General features: G+C 32.2%; 1 protein-coding gene across 2 annotated transcripts in view; it reads left to right on the top strand.

The window, feature by feature from the left end:
* LOC112457153 (transducin beta-like protein 3) overlaps nt 1–11,866 on the top strand; it is a 29,316-nt gene extending 17,450 nt beyond the window's left edge. For both annotated transcript variants that reach the window (XM_025020063.1, XM_025020062.1), the window contains exons 16-23: nt 4,134–4,317; nt 4,429–4,658; nt 4,832–4,914; nt 6,885–7,031; nt 7,124–7,279; nt 7,360–7,525; nt 7,623–7,812; nt 9,411–11,866. In XM_025020063.1, the coding sequence (XP_024875831.1) occupies nt 4,134–4,317; nt 4,429–4,658; nt 4,832–4,914; nt 6,885–7,031; nt 7,124–7,279; nt 7,360–7,525; nt 7,623–7,812; nt 9,411–9,677 (1,423 nt within the window). In that variant the 3' untranslated portion in view covers nt 9,678–11,866. The remainder of the gene's footprint in view (nt 1–4,133; nt 4,318–4,428; nt 4,659–4,831; nt 4,915–6,884; nt 7,032–7,123; nt 7,280–7,359; nt 7,526–7,622; nt 7,813–9,410) is intronic.
* Nucleotides 11,867–20,753: the final 8,887 nt, after the last annotated feature.

The raw sequence follows: 20,753 nt of genomic DNA, 5'->3' as shown, positions 1-20,753 counted from the left end.
GAGAGAGAGAGAGAGAGAGAGAGAGAGAGAGAGAGAGAGAGAGAGATGCGATAGTTTGATCTAAGATCGACTCTTTTTCAATTATTCTTTGGTAACTGATGCGCTCTATCGAAATGTTTATTGTTCAGGACGATCTACATCTGTTTTACATATCATATAAAACGTCAGAGAAGCTTAATCCTAATCTCGATTGGTACATACAATATTCCATGAGGATATGTAAATACGCCGATATCTTATATTAACAAGATATTTGGCGAGGATATGTGACGTTGTAAATTCAGGTAACATACAGAGCTGCGAGATAAGAACTTAATACAGTCGGCGGCGTTTCTTTTGTGAGCTCTCTACAAATGAAGCACTTGCGCTCGGAAGAGCGTCCAATTATCCTCTGCAAGATGTAATAGCTACTTTGTCTTACGCGGATCGATATAATCGTGAAAAACGAACATTGTTTTTGCGGACAATTGTCTTGAGGATTTTGGCAGCGCGTTGACTCCCAAGATCTGAAAATTTTACTTGTAATCAATTGCGATATATAGTAGTGTGAATTTTCCATTGTTACAGCTAGAAGTCATGTGCGCATCAAATGGTAGCTAGAGGAATTAGTTTCAGTATACGATTATCTATACCCCGGTGTGGTGTCATCTCCGTAGATGCGTCACCTACATCGATACAAAGAGATAATGAATATATACCTTGGAGACACACGCGCGAGGAAATGAGGTCTAGAATATTAATTTGAGCTGCTTTTTCAAAGCTAGGCGTGTCGGCTATTATGACGTGCGACGTTATAATTTCTGTTGCATATAAAAGTTTCAAACTCGCGCATTTCCTTCCTGCCAACGTCAAATTACGTAGTTAAAAAAAATGTTAAGAAAAAGATAATTTCTTCTAAGTTTTTTATGTTTATTGCAATTTTTTGACTCTCAGGAAAAATGACCTTCTCGTGTCACAATTTTGAGAAAAGTTAAAATTTCAAATAAAATGATATGTTAGAAAAGTTTGATTTCATTCAAAATTAAATCTATTGTATGTTTCAGTTCTTAAAAAAAATTCGTGAAAGTGAGCTTTAACAAAGTTTTTATGATCGAATATTCAGTCTATTATAGGTATCCGCAAGAAGGTTGCATAAATTAAAGTTATTACAGACTTGCACACTTAAAAACTATAAGGAAGCAATGTGCAGGTTTTTACTTGCACACTTAAAAACTATGAGGAAGCAATGTGCAAGTTTCTACTTGCACACTTAAAAACTATGAGGAAGCAATGTGTAAGTTTCTACTTGCACACTTTTTTTATTGTGATAAGCTTTATTGCGACTAATATCTGTTATACTAATATCTGTTATACTATTACAAAAATCAATTAAATAATTAATGTTTTTACTAAAATGATCCCTACTAATTGCGAATATTTCTTATTTCTATTTTGTTCAATCGGTTAGTTAATTCTTCCACGGAAGTAATGTGCAACTTTCCAATTTGCACACTTTTAAGTTATTTTTTCTAATTCTGTATCGCGTTGTATTTTGGCACTCAAGTAAGGTAGTACAATCCTTTTATTTACTCTCATTTTGATAAAAATTTATACATTGTTGCTTCCTCATAGAGGAGGCTTTTGTGATAATGAAAAAAAATTTTTTCAAGATTTTGATGGAAATAGGTTTAGAATGTTCCAAAATGTCGAGAAATTATATTAGCGGAAAATGTCCGGAAGTATGTATGTGTGTGTGTGCGTGTGCGTGTATTAAGTTGGTAAAAATGTCAGGATGTAATATTCAACGGTAACAGTCCAACCTATTTGTTATTTTAATATTTAATTTAATATTTCATATTTATTGAAATGTCTAAGTAGACTGATTTTCCCAAACAAGTGTACATTTTTCTCAGAACACGTTAGATGAAAAATACAATAAATTAAGAGAAGATTTAAATTAAAAAATGTTTATTGTATTTTTCATTTAAACATTTTTTAATTTAAATCTTCTCTTAATTTATTAAAAAATTTTATCACGTCTTTTTACACTCCCGGAGCGGTCCAGGACCTATGTGACGGATTAAAAGGAGGAGGGAGGGAAGGATGTAAGGTCCCTTCGACTGTTCTCTCGTACCGCTCGACAATTATACGCGAAAGTATTGTTTTGGGTGCCAGACGCGTCATTCGCGTCCACTAAAGTACATACGCTAGAATCACCAAAAATTCCAACCACAACACAAGACGGAATTAATGCGACGTACGAGAGGTCGACCAGCTCGACCTAATAGCTATGGGCGGGGTGGATGGAGGGCGGCGCACGATTCGGCGGGGTGACGCATAAATCATTCACTCAAATCATTGTAACGATAATATGGTTTATTATAAATGAAAGGAAAGAAGAAAATAAGGCTGAGAAACCGAGATAGGTTTGACATGAAATCGTAGAAACGCGAATTAACCAAATCATATCGTACAATAGAAAGAAACATTAGATTCTAAATGTAATTGAACACGATAAGTAGAACGCAAACGGAAATTTACCGTAACGAAATAGTGTGGATGCAAGTAGCTATATATCTATCATAAGTATATATTTCATATGGCAATAGCTGTCTAAACATATTTCCATTTCATTGGCGAAAATGCGAACTAAATATTTTACGAAAACGGTTGCCAACAGATTGTGGCAACTTTTATGGCAATAAGTATGCTACGAGCTTTCCGCTTGTTTGCGTAGGTAATTGTTGTCTGCATAATGGCTTTTAAGTTGCTCTAAACGAAATTACTGTTGTCTCGGTGACAGCGTTATGATGACAACTGAAGGGAAACTTATGCCAAACAACTATTTCCTTTCTTATGCCAAGGAACGCTTGGCTATCTGGGATATGTCTTTTTGGCAACTCTTATGAAAAAGTCATTCTTAACAAAAAAAATGGTTTTACATGGATTTTCAACTTTCTACGTGAAGCCCACCCACTCCACCCCTGCTGTAAAGCGAGGTCTATCATATTGTACGATTCGAGTTTTTAACTTTTCACGCGAAGCGAAATTCATCTCACCCCACCCTACTTCCTATTTAAGGACGAAACAAGGTTTATAATTCTGTAACCTTCTTATAAAGAATATAAAGTTTTCCTGTCAGTTGTTAACGTTGCACATTATATATTATATAGATGGCAAAATTTTAAATTGTAACATTTGCCATATAAATTAAATTCATTATTCAGAATGGATTAGTTTGTTAAATTTGTATTCATTAAAAAGCTTCAAGTTCAACCCTTTGAACAAATAATTGAAAAATAGATGAGCATCTGTGATGCTCAATGATTCAATTTAAGATTTTCTTATAACGTAACGGAATACTTAATATTTAATCACAAAATTCTTGTTAATTTTAATTTTTATAACAAATTTCTTTTAAGGACTAAAAATTTGGTAATAATATTTATATTAAAGAACACAAATCCAATGATCTTGACTTTGATGAATGTTATGAGAGTACTGATTATTTTTTTCTTATGTCTTAATCAGCGATTGCGGCATAATAAAAATAAAAATTTAATCTTTAAAGCAAGCCTTTTTTCACAACTTAACCACAAATTAACCATAAATTTCTTAAAGTTGGCATGATAAAATATTTTTTAAACTGAAATTGCATCTAATGTTAAAAAATTATGGAGAATATAATTTATTTATGACTTTTCTTTGATCTGAAAAGACATTCATTTTGTTCTTATATATAATATCTAAATTTATTAATAAAAAATTATAAAATGTATTAAAAGTCAGAAAGGTTTATTTATAAAATATGAATACACTTTTCTACTTTATATATTTTTTACGTATGTACAATCGTGTGATATTTATTCTCTTATAGTCCCAGAACTTTTAATTCAATTTCTACCTTCAAATAGAAAGCCTTTTTACAGAAATATATCAAATTATCTCGTGATAATATTCAATTTAAATTAGTCGAGACCCTGTTTGCTCGAGTCTTTATGAAGTTTTTCGGGAGAAGATACAATTTAGATGCAAATTCATTAGGTGTACATAATGAATTTTAGAACAAGAGTTAATAATATTTTATATACCTATGTATAATATATTTGAAGCACCTAACCATATAAACCCAACCATATATATGGTTATTGCAGATCGGGAAATTGCCCATCATTTGGCAGTTCCATGACACAAACGGAACTCCTGCAAGAATTGGCGAATGAATGTCGTTACGATAAGATGGTCAGGCCGCCCGGGGTGATTAATGAGACGGATCCGATCAGAATTTACACCAGAGCTTTTATCTACACGATAAAGTCCAACATGGCAAAAACTCTGGTACCTCCACAATTTTACTTATATACCTATATTTATGCCTCGCAGGTAATGCATAGTATATAAGTGTCGTTGAAGAATACTAATAAAGAAGGAATAAACGATATATTGCAGCAATTTGATGTGCATCTAATGCTGCAGTTTCGATATCTGGATAAACGGCTTAAATTCGCGGATATAGCTCCTTATTTGACTCAAATATACGGCGGTCAGAATGCTCACGAGATGATTTGGACGCCTACTGTATACGTCGCCAACGAGCGCACTTCGGCCGTAATGGGAAATGGCGTCAAAGACTTACTCATCTCTATCAGTTCTTATGGCACGGTCATGTTAAACACTAGGTATTCGATATTTAATCTCGAAGAATCTCCGTGCACCCGGCAGAAGATGCTCGGACGAATTTTTATTTCAATCTTCCTATCTTATTTTTTTCATATTTTATTTTGTATTATATAAATTTTTACGATGACTGGCCAGCGACAGGCCGATTACGGAGCGTTCACTTAAATTTCAGATTGGAAACCACCCTCAACTGCGGCCTACGATTAGAAAAGTTCCCATTCGACGTGCAAGAGTGTCCACTGGTATTCGAAAGTTGTAAGTTATCATTATTATATTATTCGCACTGTACGATATTTTCACTAGTAGCTAGTCAATATTAAATAAAAAACATCGATTTCAAAAAGTAGACTAACTTGTTTTCTTCGTCATCAATTGAATAAATCGGCCAGATTAAAATATCTCAATTTTATGAACTTTCTATTTTAAAAAAAGCATGCTAGTAACAGTCGTTAGTAAAAAAAATATCAACCATTTGGCATCATGATATGTATTAAGGAGAAAGGTGCACTTGAAAAATAACCGAAATATAAATTATTTAAATAAAAAAAGTAGATTTTGCTTCTCGCATGATTTGGATTATGTGAAATGATTTATGATTATGACTAAATGTCTAAAAAAGGAGGTTGAATATATTTCTTACGCGGATTAGAGCAGACAGTACATTATTTGTGACCGCACAAGTATTGAACGGAAGTTTTTTAATGATTAAATTCTGTTATTTTTAGTTTTATTATCTAACCGTCTTGGTCCTAACCGGATTTGAACTCGGCTGGTCTCCGGCTCACTAGACCAGCGCACATATCTCTGCGCTATGATCGCCACTAGTTTTATTATCTAAACAATCTATTATTATTAAATTTTTATTTATTTCCAATATTTTTCCGATCTTATCGTGATGGTTTATAAAAATTTATATCAAAAGTCCAAACTGGCGATGAGATTTTAAGTATATTACAATAAGTATAGATTCGAATCTGTATGATACATAATTGGTATAATTTCTAACTCTGTATGATTAATACGAAAAATAATAGTAGTACTTTTCAAGTAGACTTAATTCTGGACGAGATTGGTTTGAACACACTATGAGTATCTCGAAATACAAGAGTATTTCTTCCAAACTCAAACCTGGATTAAATATATGTTCGAATCTTTTATGAGTATTTCACTAGATATTTTACATTTCTTTGAATCAAAATTATGTAAAGCGATAATTATTTTAATATATCATTTTTTGATGATTACAAATATACAAAAAATTATTAATAATTGAAATTACATATAATAAAAATATGATTAAGAATATAGAATAAAAGTTACTCAAAATCTTTACTCATTATCTTACAAATTATCTTAAAAATCACGATATTATAACGTTTTTGTGCGACGTCATTAAGACGTCATAAAAAAGACGTTTTAAATTTTGTATTATTTGGACAGTGACTTCATTGGACCAGTAATGACCAGTTTTTGACGAAGCTAGGTAGGGATGAGATCAAGTTCAAGATGTACTTAAAAATCCAAGTCAAATCCAATAATCAAGTTTTATTTCCTTGGACTTGTGTAATTTAATATTCATAAAAAATAATATTTCATACATTGTATTTGCAAAGTAATCGAATTCCGATTAGTTAGTTTCGAATTTTAGAATGAGTGCCTGCAGGATTCGAAATGTACTTTTAAGCAGTTTCTATCGTAAAAAATCGAATCTTTTACAAGTAGTATTCGAATATATTATCACAATATATAAGTTATAATGTAAAATTGTAATATAAAAAGATATTTGTGTGTAATATACATACACATTAGACTTCACAGATTAAACTTCTAGTAAAGTAGATACTCATAAAAGATTCGAAAATATTATTTGATCCAGACTCGAGTCTATTTAGAAGTAACATTCTTGTTTTTCAAAGTACTCATAGAGGGTTTGAACCCATTTCGTCTAGGTCCGATGTACTCTTGAAGTATATTTAAAGTATTGCTTTTATTTTTCGAAGTAATCAGAGAGTTCAAAACTGCGCCAACAGATTCGAATCTACTAACAATAAGATATTTATCACCGTATTATAATATAAATAGTTATAATATGACAGTTAATAAAAAATGATAAAATGTTGTTGAAAACGATAAAAAACCAAATTGATAAGAATGTCAATAAAAATCAATAAAATCTTAAAAATGCGAAGAAACACGAGCAAAACGAAACCTCTTTCTTTCCGAAGGGACTCACAATGTAGACGACATGGTGTTAGACTGGGATGAATATCCGATTGTCATCGCGGATAATTTATATCTGACCGAGTACAAACTTGTGGACACGTGGGTTAATCGCTCCGGAGTATCCTATACTCCATCGCAACATCATTATGGTAAAATTCAGTCGATGAAACGTTTCTGATAAAGAAACGAAAATGTCGCATTGGACATTATTGTCATTAAAATTATGGCATAATGATTGCAGCTGGCAATTTTAGCTCGATAAACATTACGTTCAAACTGGCCCGTGAAATGGGATTCTTCATGATGGATTATTACGTGCCGTCTATATTGATTGTGGTGGTTTCATGGGTGTCTTTTTGGTTGCACCAAGACGCGAGCGCGCCGCGAATAGTTTTAGGTAAAATATATCTGCACGCTCTTGCGCGCGTCAATATTAAATAACATAATATAACACTTGCATGAAATTTATACTTTCAGGAACAAATACTATCTTAGCATTTATGACACTTGCATCGAAAGTCGAAAATTCGTTGCCGAAAGTCTCTTACATAAAAGCGAGCGAAATTTGGTTTTTGGGCTGCACGATATTTCTGTTCGCGGCAATGGTCGAGTTTGCCTTTGTCAATACCATATACAGGAGGAAGTGCGTAACATTTTCGTTGAAATTTTAATGCCTACAGCTTTGATTTACTATTCGATATAAATTTTATTTAAGGATATAATGCATTGTGTTTGCGCAGAAAAAATGTACCGTTGAAAAAGGTCAACAGCAAGTACATTCTTAAGTCTACCCTGACACCGCGATTGGCAAGAAAACAATTTCAGAAGAATACAACCGGTTTGGAACGATCGCGATCATGGTCGTCATTAGATAATGCGAATACAAACAATGAACAAGATTTCACAAGTCAGAATTATCTCACCGTACACGTGAGTCAATTAAATAATTATCAATGCTAATTATAATATTGTAAATTATATTAAAGAATATTCTCTTAGGCCGGTATTCATAGTCAGTTCTTATTTTAAGACCGTTTTAATTGATGCTAATACGGCTCTGTGATTGGTTCATATAACATCTTAAGATCGTACTTAAGACGGTCTTAAATATAAGATTCGACTATGAACACCGGCCTTAGAGAAAAAAACATTTAGATAAAGATTCTCAAGTGTCAGTAATCTCAAACAAAATCATTTTCATGTTTATCGCGTAATATTCTTGTAACTGATCGAGGAAATTGCGTACGCGCGGGTGTGTATAGAATAAGGAAAAAATATGACATTAATTCCTATAAATATATTCTCTCTCAATGATTTTTCAAAAATAAGTTTTATATAAAAGTTTTAACGAAGGGAATCCCTTATATTATATTATATCCCTTCAAGGGATATAATATATAAAATAATTTTTTTATAATATATTTTTTAAATAAAATATATTATGTATTAATACTTTTTTAAATAAAAGCATAATATTTTCTATATACATATATTTTATTTCTCGATTAAGATAAAATCATTGAGAAAATATTTCAACGAAGAGATATAATATAGATATAATATAGATACATATATATAAAATAAACTCTTTTTATAGTATATTTTTGACCCTTTTTGGTCACACTGGGTTAAATACACCTCAGCGTTTTTTGACTTCGAAAATGACCCAGTAAACCAATGGAAATGGGCCTTGTGCCGGCATCTACAGAGGTAGTTGGGACCTTCAAGTATCGATCCCCGTCGGTGGTATATTTTTCGGCCCGTTAGTTCTCTCTCGACATTTTTTTCCGCAAAAAATCGCACCTTTATAACCTCAAAATCAATATACTTTTTGGAACGGCCGCATAAACTGCAATAATTAGTGAAAAGTGCGTCATCTGAGGATGAAAATACCGTTTGAAAAATTAAAATATCGTAAAAATTGAAAAAGTTACATTAGTTTTTGTGAAAAGTCACTTTTCCGACTTTCTTCTTTTCAACAATTTTTTTACATATGTTAAATTAATTTTTTGCAAATCAAACCTATACAGTCTTTTTAAGGAAGACTTAAACTACAACAGGATATTTTTTTTCTTTTTTTTAAGGTCATCTAATACAATTTTTTATACACGTGCAAACACGCTGGGGGTGTATTTCACCCAGTGTGACCGGTACGGAATTCTCGGGAAGTGTGACCGAAAAGGGTTAAAATAAAATATGCTATTTATAATAAATAGTTACTTTTTTTAATTATTAATTGTTAATATAAGAAAATATTATAAGGAATTACTATACACAAGACAAGAGACAGAGAGGTTCCAAGAACAAGATGTTTTGGAGATTTTATCTGTAATGGTCTTGAATGTCACCACATAATATATGTATATATATGAAAAATTAAATTAAATAATTAAATAAAACCACGAATAATATTCAACAATGAAAAAGAGACTTCAAACATGATTACCGGAACTTAATGCATGGATTGTAGTATCCCGAATTAAATTCTGTTGTAGAGTTATAGGATTGATCATATTTTTCTTTTCCAGAGTTTTCCGAGCACGATCAACATTCCATCGGTAAGAATAGAAGAGGATAAGGATCCGGATTATTCCGTTGGTAGTATCACAACCATCGACAGTACTCCGCCGGTGACTAAGCCGTTTTCACGCAGGCCGACTCTGGCCAAGTTACACAATTTCACGACAATGACACCTCAGCAGATCGCTCAGTGGATCGATAAACGCAGCAGGATAGTATTTCCCGTATCATTCATCATATTCAATGTTTTTTATTGGTCTTTTATATGGATCTGAAATCGCGCTGTGCAATGAATTTCAGTCGAATTTCCTTATTTTCAATACAAATAGTCAAATCTGTCGTAAACAGATTTTGTAAGTGTTTACTGACAAACTATGTCGGCAAAATGCCAGCAAGAATATAACAAAATATATGTTAACAAAATATGATGAGAGATTGACTGAAGAAACCGAACAGAGTCTGTAAATTTCGTATTTAAATGATTATGAACAGATTTTGTTTGATTTCTGCTGGCAATTTGTAATCGAATTATGTCAGCAGGCTCTACTAGCAAAACACGAGCTTAATGCGGATACAGTTGATACCAATCTATTGCAATATCCTGCTCGAATTAGATGACAAATAACTGCTAACATTATACTGTTAACAGTTTGTTACCGGGAGCACATCCTTTGTGGGATTAAACCTCTTATTCTTTTCTCTTAATATCTTTTTTCTTACTCTATTCTAGCACATGTAGAATGAAAGTATCTTTTTGCCCATAATTGCAATAATATTTCCATTTTCCACACATGTGACTAATTGTAAACAGCAAATATGAAATAGTAGGGAAGTAACACAAGACATATTAAGCATCCAATAATTAAGAGCGCTAAGAATAGGAAAGTTCAACTGAATTTAACTTGGTGAATACGTTCCCTGCACAATGAAATTTGAAACGGTGAGAATATATAAAGACGGAACGCTGAGACGATATCAACGAAGTATTGCGAATGAAAAATCGCAAAGTTCTAAGAGATTTAATCGTGCAACAGTTTGTTAGTGTCTAAAATTTCTATGTTTAAAAGTTGTTAACATATTTCCTATTGGCGCAACAAATAACAAATATATAATCTCTACAAAATAGAACTAGGAAAGTAGGACATCTCCATTTTTTTCTACGTAACATCTGTATCAATATATGCTAGTTTTCATTGTTTGTAATTTATGCAAAATTCTTTACAAGTTAGATCGAAGGTATGTGATCGTCGTATAATATACTTCGTATGTTAAATAATTTGATGTTTTTTGAAGAAATTCTAATATTGTAACTTCGGTGATGCGATATGAGAATAATTTTCAAAAGTTTTTTTTAAAATAATAGTACAAATTGCAAATATTGGTGCAACTAATTTTCTTTGAGTTAATAATAAAAACAGGGTATGTAGTGGAGACACATTACACATAAATTAATTTAATATTGTCATTAATTTCATATATGTATAGTATATATGATTACTAAAAGTTAGATATTGTATTAGATTAGACATAGTTGTAAGTAGAAATTAATTTTAAAGAGTGATGGCAAAAAGACCTGTTTTTTCGCTCATTTCTTGGGCGAAATTCGGGACCTCGAATTTCAAACTTTTTTTTTATGCCAAATAGTACTATTAGATGAAACATTAATCCTAGTAAAATTTTAAGACGAGCATAGGCACGGTTCCGGAGATACAAGGGAGTGAAAATACGGAATATCGAAAATTTGTATAAGGGTAACTTTGTCATTTTTAGAGATATTTTAAATCCGTAAGCGGGTGCTGTTTCGGAATCGTTTGTACTCGATTCTGAAACAGCACCTGCTTGTAAATTTAAAATATCTCTAAAAATGGTGAAGATAGCTCTTACTCCAATTTTGAAAATTCGGTACAATCACCCCCTTAAGGGTACAAACAAAACTGGCGGTGGTACAAACGGGTACAAACGATTCTGAAACAGCACCCGCTTGCGGATTTACAATATCTCCAAAAATGACAAAGTTACCTTTATATTACGAATTTTTGATATCCCGTATTTTCACCCCTTTCATCTCCGGAACCGTGCCTATGCTCATCTTGAAATTTTACTGGAATTAATGTTTTATATAATAGTACTATTTGCCATGAAAAAAAGTTTGAAATTCAAGGTCCCAAAAATGGGCGAAATTTGCCATCACTCTTTGTAATATATTATACTATATTTCTGTACAAATAAGTCTCACATTTTCTATCAGATATTTCATATCTCTAATAGTGTTCATAATTCGAAAACTAAAAGATTTTGCGTTCTGAATCTTTTATGTTGGTCTTTGCTGCAAAAAGAAAGAAGTTAAAAGCTGACAATAAGTCTCGTCGCGTCAAAGTTATCAGAATTGTACTCGTTTCTTTTATATCACATTGTATACATACAGTCATATTTTTATTAGAAACAATAAATCACCGAAATTTGATGACGCTGCTTTTTTCCTTCCTTCTTTCCCTTCGAAACATTTTCTATCTTTCTAGCATGTGCGTGCGTGTCGAGTCAGAAGATATGATCAATCTCGAAGAGATACCATCGGGTGTGCGCGCGCGTGCACGCGCAATAAGTTACGACATATATATAGATATATATGTATGTCCGAGAAAACGAGAAACGTGGGAGTACAAACGAAGGTTACTCGAAGGGTTGAGGACGGCCAATACTCACGTATCACGCAATTTCCTTGTGCCAGTATTTCTCCTATACCCTCGCGAAGCAATTAAGCGGCTGGAAATTCTTTTTCGTGCGCGCTCTTAAAATAACAGCACGATATTTCTGTCTCCGCTCTAGCTCTTTCTCTCTCTTTTTCTGTTTTCTCGTCAAATATCGCTGAATTTTTACCGAACTTATTAGCGATTATATTAATGCACATTGCCATTGCCATAAATGGTTCTGTCGTATTAATTACGCGCGTTACATCATCACCATTTTGCAGTACAGCATTCTGCAACATTCTCCGCATGTATAGTAAAAAATAAAAACGGTCTAATCAACCTGTTTATTATTATAATTTTTTCGAATTTTGCTAATGCTATCAATAATCTAAGAGTACATCATTATTTGGAGTAGCAGTCCTTTTCCGCCGCGCCGCGGAATATATAATGTTCATTTAATGTTCCTCGTACCTAAATATCGATCGGCGATATCTGTCCAGTTTACCAGCGGTGCTGACCTCGATGCTTAACTACGTCCAGCATTGATTACTTTCGTCGATAGAAAATGATAGTGGAACGGATAACCACGCTCGTGGCGGAAGACACGGTTTCGCGTTCTTTTCACTTAGGATACAAATAGTTTTTAAGTCTTAAAACTACTAATAGTTTTTAAGTCATTATGAATCGCCGTTTGTAAAAATAGATAAAAAACATGCTGATGCACATAAGTTAAAAAGTAATGTTCCAATACTTGAGACACATCACAAAATTATATTATTTGATTCTTTAAAATTTTAAGTATTTCTATAATTAAAATGTTGATACTCTTTTCAAGGTTCATTTTAACTCTTTATGTTCTTATAATACATATATGTACTTTGCAACTTTATCATTTTGTTTAGGAATAATATACTGAAATGATGTACATTTTGTTTTAAAGATCAGTCATAAAACTATAAAAAAAGTTGTTCCATTCCATAAAAATTTACTATTTATTTGAAAAATCCTAAAAAATCATGAAAAATAATAGAAAAAAGAAACAAAATAGGCGTATAAAATCTATTGAAGATTATAAAACACTATCAGTTTTAATTCATCTTTAAAAGAAATGATTGTTAAATATTCTAATTATTTCGACTCTCTTAATACCCATAAACTAATCGATATAAAAATAAAATGGATTGAGAAGTTTTTGAGATTATTCTCTTTCTCTCTCTTTGATTTTGAAAAAGACATTAGAATTTTAAAATTCAAAACGATAATAAGACGATTATGACAGGCGTAAAGATTCAATGAACCTGTTTTTAATAAGATCTATGAAGTTATTAATCTTAAAAGTAATATTAGAGTTTCAAAAATAAATATAGCGGATATAATATAGAAGAGAGTTTTGCTATATTAAAATATTATATAATGTATATGCTGTTTTTTTACGAAAGAAAAGGCTTGATAAAGATTGTAACTTTCATTTTATTAAAAATCATTATTCTTAAAGCATTTTATATATCTTAATTAAAAAAGTGACTTGTAATTCATTTTCAAAATAATTTTTAATTGATCAAAGTAGTTTTGGAAAATTCGGGGTGGAGATGTGATAAAATTCTGCTAAAGATTTATTTTGCTTATTTAAACAAATATTTATAAATTAATAAAAGTTATTCATAATATTATGTGACTTATTTCATTAAATATATAATTTTACACATGTTGTTATGTTTAATAGAGAAAATATTTAAATATTCTCATATCAGTGATATCTATAATAACACTAGTGAAAACTATTGTAAAACAAAATTTTATATTATCATTAATATACTTAATATATGATTGCAAAACTTTTTTAAATAATTGCACTGTACATACATGCGTATGCACGTACACATATGTATAAAGTTTAAGTCCATTTTACATAATATGTGTGTAATTTATGTCCGCACACGGGCGTGTATGTATGTATGTGTGAACAAATTGCAGGATAAGATTGTATTTTTATAATTTTTATACCGATTTTATGATACGTGTATCAACTATACGCGACATAATATAAAATTAAAAATAAAATTTTATTCTGAATTTTTGAAAGAGCTGAAAAATAATCGATGTTTTCTTATATCAGAATATATAAAATAAATATCGATTCACATATAGTATAGCTAATAATGTTCGCTAAAACTGGCGAATAAAGAGTGTATTCGCGAGAAAAGTTAACAGTACCGTATTAAACGTAGTGCTATGGCTAAGTATCTGATTGATTATAATCACGGAATTGCTCGGAAAATGTAATTAACTCACTCAGTATCCACTGCTCATCCTTGACATTCTTGCGTTATTAACCGTGACTTTATCAAGGAAGCGCAACATGTTAAACGATCGAGGGCTTCAATTCCACTTAATTCAAGTTGTCGCGTATCACGCATGCAATTACCACGTATCTGTAAGCTGGATATTACATTACGCATATTCTTCTCGCTCGTTTTCTTTACTATGCGTAAATAATTCGCTGAGATCTTTCGTCTTAAAGATGGCTATTTTAAAAAAGTGTACAAAGAGTATATTAAAGAGTACCTATATTAAAAAGAGTATAAAGCTTCATGTCCGTGCATATTAAATTAAATATTAAATATATTTCTGGAGTAAATATATCTTTCTCTTTGTATAATATTTTATATAATATTATACAAAAATTTCCAAAAAATTGCAATGTTGTTATTACAATTGTCATTATTTCATATCAATGTTAGCTCTTTTTTCTCTCTCTTTCCTCTTTTTTTTCTGTGCTTTGATTTTTTTACGTGCTTTCTTGAGAGATAATACTTTTGGATTCATATATAGATTCTTTTTACTTTTTTAAGTAATTCCGAGATAAAAAGTACTATTTTAATAAATGTAGCTTTCATCATTCCCAAGATTAGTAGCGCCCATAAGTTTTGGCTCATAGGTAAACGTCCTATTAAATCCCTGGGCATCAAAGCGCTAGAGGTGCCATAGTTTTAAAGAAATGAAGAAATTATAGGTAAACAAGCCCTTGAAAAAAGAGCGGCGGTAATTGTGTACATGGAGGGGGTCACCTTGGATGACCTTGATATTTTAGTATGTTGTCAAGGTCACCCTCCTGAGTGACCTTTAGAAGGTTTCAGACCGCGCTCGTTGTTTATTCAAAAGTTATTAACAAAAAAATTTGAGAAATGTGGCACCTCGTTTCGCGTGGAAAGTATATGCGTGGAGGCAGTAGGTTCCGCCTTCTTGCGGGGGGCTCCCTATTGTTAAACTAGACACATAGTGTGCCTTCAAAGTACATGCGTGGGCTTTTCACGCCTGGAAAGTTATAAACCCGTTAATGAATATGCTAATTAACCCTTGGGAAAATATACTTTAAATAACTTTAAAGTTCTTGAAAGTAATTTTAAAAATTTAAGAGTTTATTTAAGAAATTTTTAGGTAAATTAAAGTGTAACAGAGATATTGTAAGCGACCCAACTGGCCAAATTTTATTGATCTAAAACGCTACGTTTCGACCGTGGATCCGGTCCTTTTCAAGCGCAAATACACCTCTCACAAATATATTAGTCAGGCATAATGCCCTAACTACGCCGAATCTAAAAAATATTTGTGCGTCGGGATCAAACGATACAATACAAAATATTCGTTAAACGGCATACTTCGTTAGATGTTTGTGTCATGTCAGAGCCGTGCGGTGGTGAAATTTAGACTAAACTCATTAATGAACGTACAATTGCATAATTGTGAAACTAATGTTTATTAGGATTTATATAAACATAGATATTTATTAAGAAAAGGGGAACGTAACAGTTGCTCTTGACATTAACCAAGACCCCACGAAAAAACTCACTTCATGCTCACGGGAATTACTAACTAGATGGAAAAACTCGAATTTTATCACAGGGTCAACTCATAAATCACTCATAAATCATATTGCAGTGACGGCCGGAGTACTACCGAGAGCGTACGGACTCCAAAAAATTCATAAACTTAATTATCCGTTTAGATTAATTATATCATCAATTAATAGCCCTATATATAATCTGGTCACCTTCCTCCACCGAATAATGTTTAAAAGCTTCCCGACAGCTCATAGCCATGTGAAGAATAGTTTTGAGGTAAAGGGATTCTCTAACGTGCATATAAACAACGGCTTTAAATTGATTTCATCAGACGTCGTCTCTCTATTTACGAATGTATCTATTGAAATGGTATTAGACAGCATATCAGTGAGATGGAACTACATTGCAGAAAATTTCAAGATTCCTAAATCTGAGTTTTTTTATCGCGGTAAGGTTAGCACTAAATTCTACATTTTTCATCTTTAATGGAAAAATCTACCAACAAACCTTTGGCGTTTCCATGGGCTCTCCACTTTCCCCTATAGCGGCTGACATTGTATTGCAAGATTTAGAAATAAAGGCCCTTGTAATTTTAAAATATACTCCACCATTCTACATGAAGTATATAGATGACTTTGCACTTGCTGCACCTTCCGCTTTACTGCAGCACACTTTGGATGTTTTTAACTCTTTCCCCCCCAGGCTGCAGTCCACCATAGAAGTTGAGGAAGGTGATACGCTCAATTATTTGGAGATCACCATGATACTAAATCATAATAGATTAACCTTCGATTGGTTCCATAAATTAATATTCTCCCGGAAAGTATTTAAATTTCCTGTCACAGCATCCGGTTTGTCAAAAAGGAGAGACGGTTATAAGCTTAATTGACAAAGTTTTTTGGCTGTCTCACCCGTCATTTCTTTGCGATTCATTTTCGGAATATTACGCGAACGTCTAAAATTTTTTTTAACGGAGACTAATGCTAGTGCGATAGACAGAATGAAGATAAAGCTGTTACTTTTTTCACTATACTTTACATTCCTACGATTACATTACAGAACAATTTAAGAACATAACGAGGGATCTAAAAGTGAGACTATCGTATAATAGCCTAAATAAAATGTGAACTTTCATAAAAGCTCATAAGAATAGTCTCTCGGATTCTAAACAATGTAACGTGGTATATAAAATTAATTGTAATGATATGCGACGTGTCTTATGTAGGCCAAACGGGCAGACAATTACAAACAAGAATTAAGGAACACCTTAATTAACCATATAAAAAAGAATACGTCTAATCATTCTGTTATCAGATCATAGATTAGCATTAAATCATGATTTTGATTGGGATAACGTGGAAATTCTTGACAATGAGTCGTATTTTTATAAACGTTTAATTTCGGAGATGCTGTGCATAAAGAGACAGGAAAATGGGTTGAATCTGCGGACGGACACGGAAGGTTTACCGGACGCTTATTTGAACGTTATTGATAGGTTACAAAAAATTTAGATTTATCTGTTGTGAATATTTATCCCCACTGTTAACCCATGTACACACCGCTTTTATTATTTTAACGATTTTAATCTTCCGATTTCTACCAACGCTTCACTGACTCACGACACGTCAGAGTGACAGGTACATTTTAACACTGCGACTTTCTGTTCTGTAATGCTCCGTAAGTAAGAAATTGTAATTCTGTAGGTTTTAATACTGATACATTGCGTTTTTTAATATACTAGACACTACAGACGCGCGCTACGCGCGCGCTATTTATCTTTAACATTTCACTATTAACCCTATTATACACAACTGTCAAAATATACAATGACAGCTGCAAATGAAGTAAGCGCAGCAAGAAAACCAATCGGCATCGCGGAAAAGCGGCAACAATAAACTTCACATCTCCTTTTTAGAAAAGGATTGCGATTCCGATTTACGCTTTAGAAAAGACAATCGAATTTGAATCTCTCCTTTCTTCCTGGTCTTCCAACCTGGGAGTTAGGCATCAAAGATGCGATCGATTCGGAGCAATTGCATACTGGCATATCCACAGCCTGACAGACTACCGAACATTCGTATGAATTTTATTTTATTGATTTGACTGCGCTTGTCGACTGACCGACTATATCATTTTATCGCGTTTTACCATTAATTTATATCGTTTGTAATTTTCATGTACATTAATTTTGTTCACACGCTGAAGATGACACAAAGAAAGTGTCGAAACATCCGAATATGTATTGACTAATATATTTTATCTTATTAACTATATTTTGATTGCGCAATAATTACCGCGCGTGGCTCCGATTGCCTCTCTCACTTTCTCTTATTTGATTTATTGAGAAAGTTTGACAAAATCGTCAATTTCGAGCCGATACATAACTGCAATCGCGCAAAAAAACGCCTCAATACGATCTTTGAACTCATACTGACGTTTGAAAAGAAATTCTGCAATATAGCCATTGTATGTACAATAATTTCGCAGAAAACGCGTGAACACGTGAATGGTGGAGCCGAAAACAACGATTTGCTGCTTTAAATAACTTTTCTTTGTTCATGCATGTACTATTTGGACATATATATTAGTCATTTATGCTTTTTAATACTCAAAATAACTGCGCTACATTTCTTAAATTTTTTTTGTTGATAACTTTTGAATAAACAACGAGCGCGGGCTGAAACCTTCTGAAGGTCACTCAGGAGGGTGACCTTGATAATATACTAAAATATTAAGATCATTCAAGGTGACCCCTTCCATGTACACAATTACCCTATTCTGAATTTGGAAATGATCAACTGAGAACTTTGCACAAAAAATTTAGTAAATAAATATATAATTGTGGTTTGAATGACGATTTTTTTGAAAAAATCATTCAATTTAGATACTTATGAAGAATTTTCTTCCGATATTCTACTTCCAATATCATATTTGAAATTAATACGGAATAAAATTCAAGCTACTTTCTCGAACGTCGAAGTGGCAATAAGGTTATATCTTTGCCTAGCTTTAACGGTCGGCGATGCGATGAGAATGAAGGGAGATAGTAGGATGCAAGTAGAGAAAAGTAGTATAGAAGTGTTTAGAGAACGTGGTAAGATTGAGGTTATGCCATGATGACGAGTCAGTTAGGCGGTAAATGGCGGTAATGGCCGGTAATGTAGGTGAAGTAGGGAAGGTTTCGATCGAAATATTTTAAAGTTATAAGGTTTACAGTTATAGAGTAAGATAACTCTTACGTTATTTTCTTTATTATATTATTTCTATATTATTGCATCTGGAATTTTTAAAGTGCTTTTAAGTTTTAAAATAAGATATAAATATTTATCTTCTTTTATATATCTGTCCTTATTAGGAAGAAATAATTTATAAAATTTTCTTTAGTTTTTATAGTTTGGTTCCATTGAAACGAGTATAAAGGATAAAAGATTCGTGTAAATGCTTTTAAGTAAAAAACAAAATTGTATTAAATTATCGTCAGGTTTAAATATATTAACCTTTAGAGGCCGGGAGTGGTCGAAATATCGACCACCCAAAAAACACAGGCTATTTGATGTTTTCAGGCAAAATTTGTGTGTTGAATAAGGGAAAAATAGTAAAAAAAAAATCCAAGTCCTTTTCCCGGCCTCTAAAGGTTAAGTAGCATGTTTTACACAATAATTGCAGTATTTTAACAAATGGAGCCGCAAAACAATTATAGAAACACTAAATAAACTAGCAAACCCAGACCAAAACAAGCAGCTCTCCAACAATTAATAAATCTGGCAGAGTTACAAATGAAAATTAAATTGTAAAACATGGGTGTACTGAATAATATTTTAAAAACACTTTAAAAATTTATAATAAATAAAATAATAACAAATTTAACTTACAGTAATGCTTACTTTGATAGCAAATTGCTCACTCGGTGTTTTCTGTGTTTGCTGGGTACTTATCCCTGTAAAAAAAACTTAAAATTATGAAAAGTAAATTTAAGCATTTTTAACTTTAAAATTGTCGAAATTTACTTTTCATAATTTTAAGGTTCCTTACATACTTCTTGAAGTAAGTTGCCTTATAGTTATAAGATTACCTTAAACAATAGTTTTAAAGTGTCCAAATTTACCTTTAATTTTTTTAAGTTTTTCTCTAAAAGTAAGTTTTAAGTTTTTTTTTTAAAGATTTCTAAGGTAAATTTTTCCGAACAGTAGTGGCAAACGATCATTTTCGGCACTGAAGAGAGTGAAAAGTGCTTTTAGGTCGACATTAGACCATGAACAGCTAAACAACCTCTCTATGTTAAACATTGAGTTGGAGTTTTCAGCCAAAACCAATACTGTAATAAAACTTATTCAATAATGTAATAAAAATATTTCGGAGAAAAAAACACGTAAAGTGATTTTATTTAAAAAATGTTCTATTTTTTAAATTATTTGTCCTTGTTTCTTGCTTCAAAAATGTGTTTTAGTAATTTAATAAATATTAAAAATGTTATTTAATTATTTACAGTTTATTTATTTGGGGGGAGGGGGGCTAGATTGAGGTGTTCGAAGATCACAAGTCCTTGAACGCAAATTTTATAAACGCGGCCCTGCCCAAGATGCTCTCATTCTATCGTTAAATATTACTGTGATAACATTGGAAGGAGAAATAAATAAATCGAACGCAAATGGACTTTTTGCTCTTACTTCAACGATTATGTTTTCTGTAATATAGCAGCGAAAGCAGCAACAGTTTAACCGCGTCATTAATACAGATTGCCCGGTCGAACATCGCGGTATACGGGAGTATATTGCGCGTATTCATCGCGCGTGTAGCGTAAGCTCGTAGCGGCTTTTAC

This window comes from Temnothorax curvispinosus, unplaced genomic scaffold (genome assembly GCF_003070985.1).
Source record: "Temnothorax curvispinosus isolate PA1 unplaced genomic scaffold, ASM307098v1 QBEX01007541.1, whole genome shotgun sequence".
Taxonomy (NCBI): domain Eukaryota; kingdom Metazoa; phylum Arthropoda; class Insecta; order Hymenoptera; family Formicidae; genus Temnothorax; species Temnothorax curvispinosus.
Note: the sequence above shows the minus strand (reverse complement) of the source record. Positions and strands in the feature narration are given on the sequence as shown.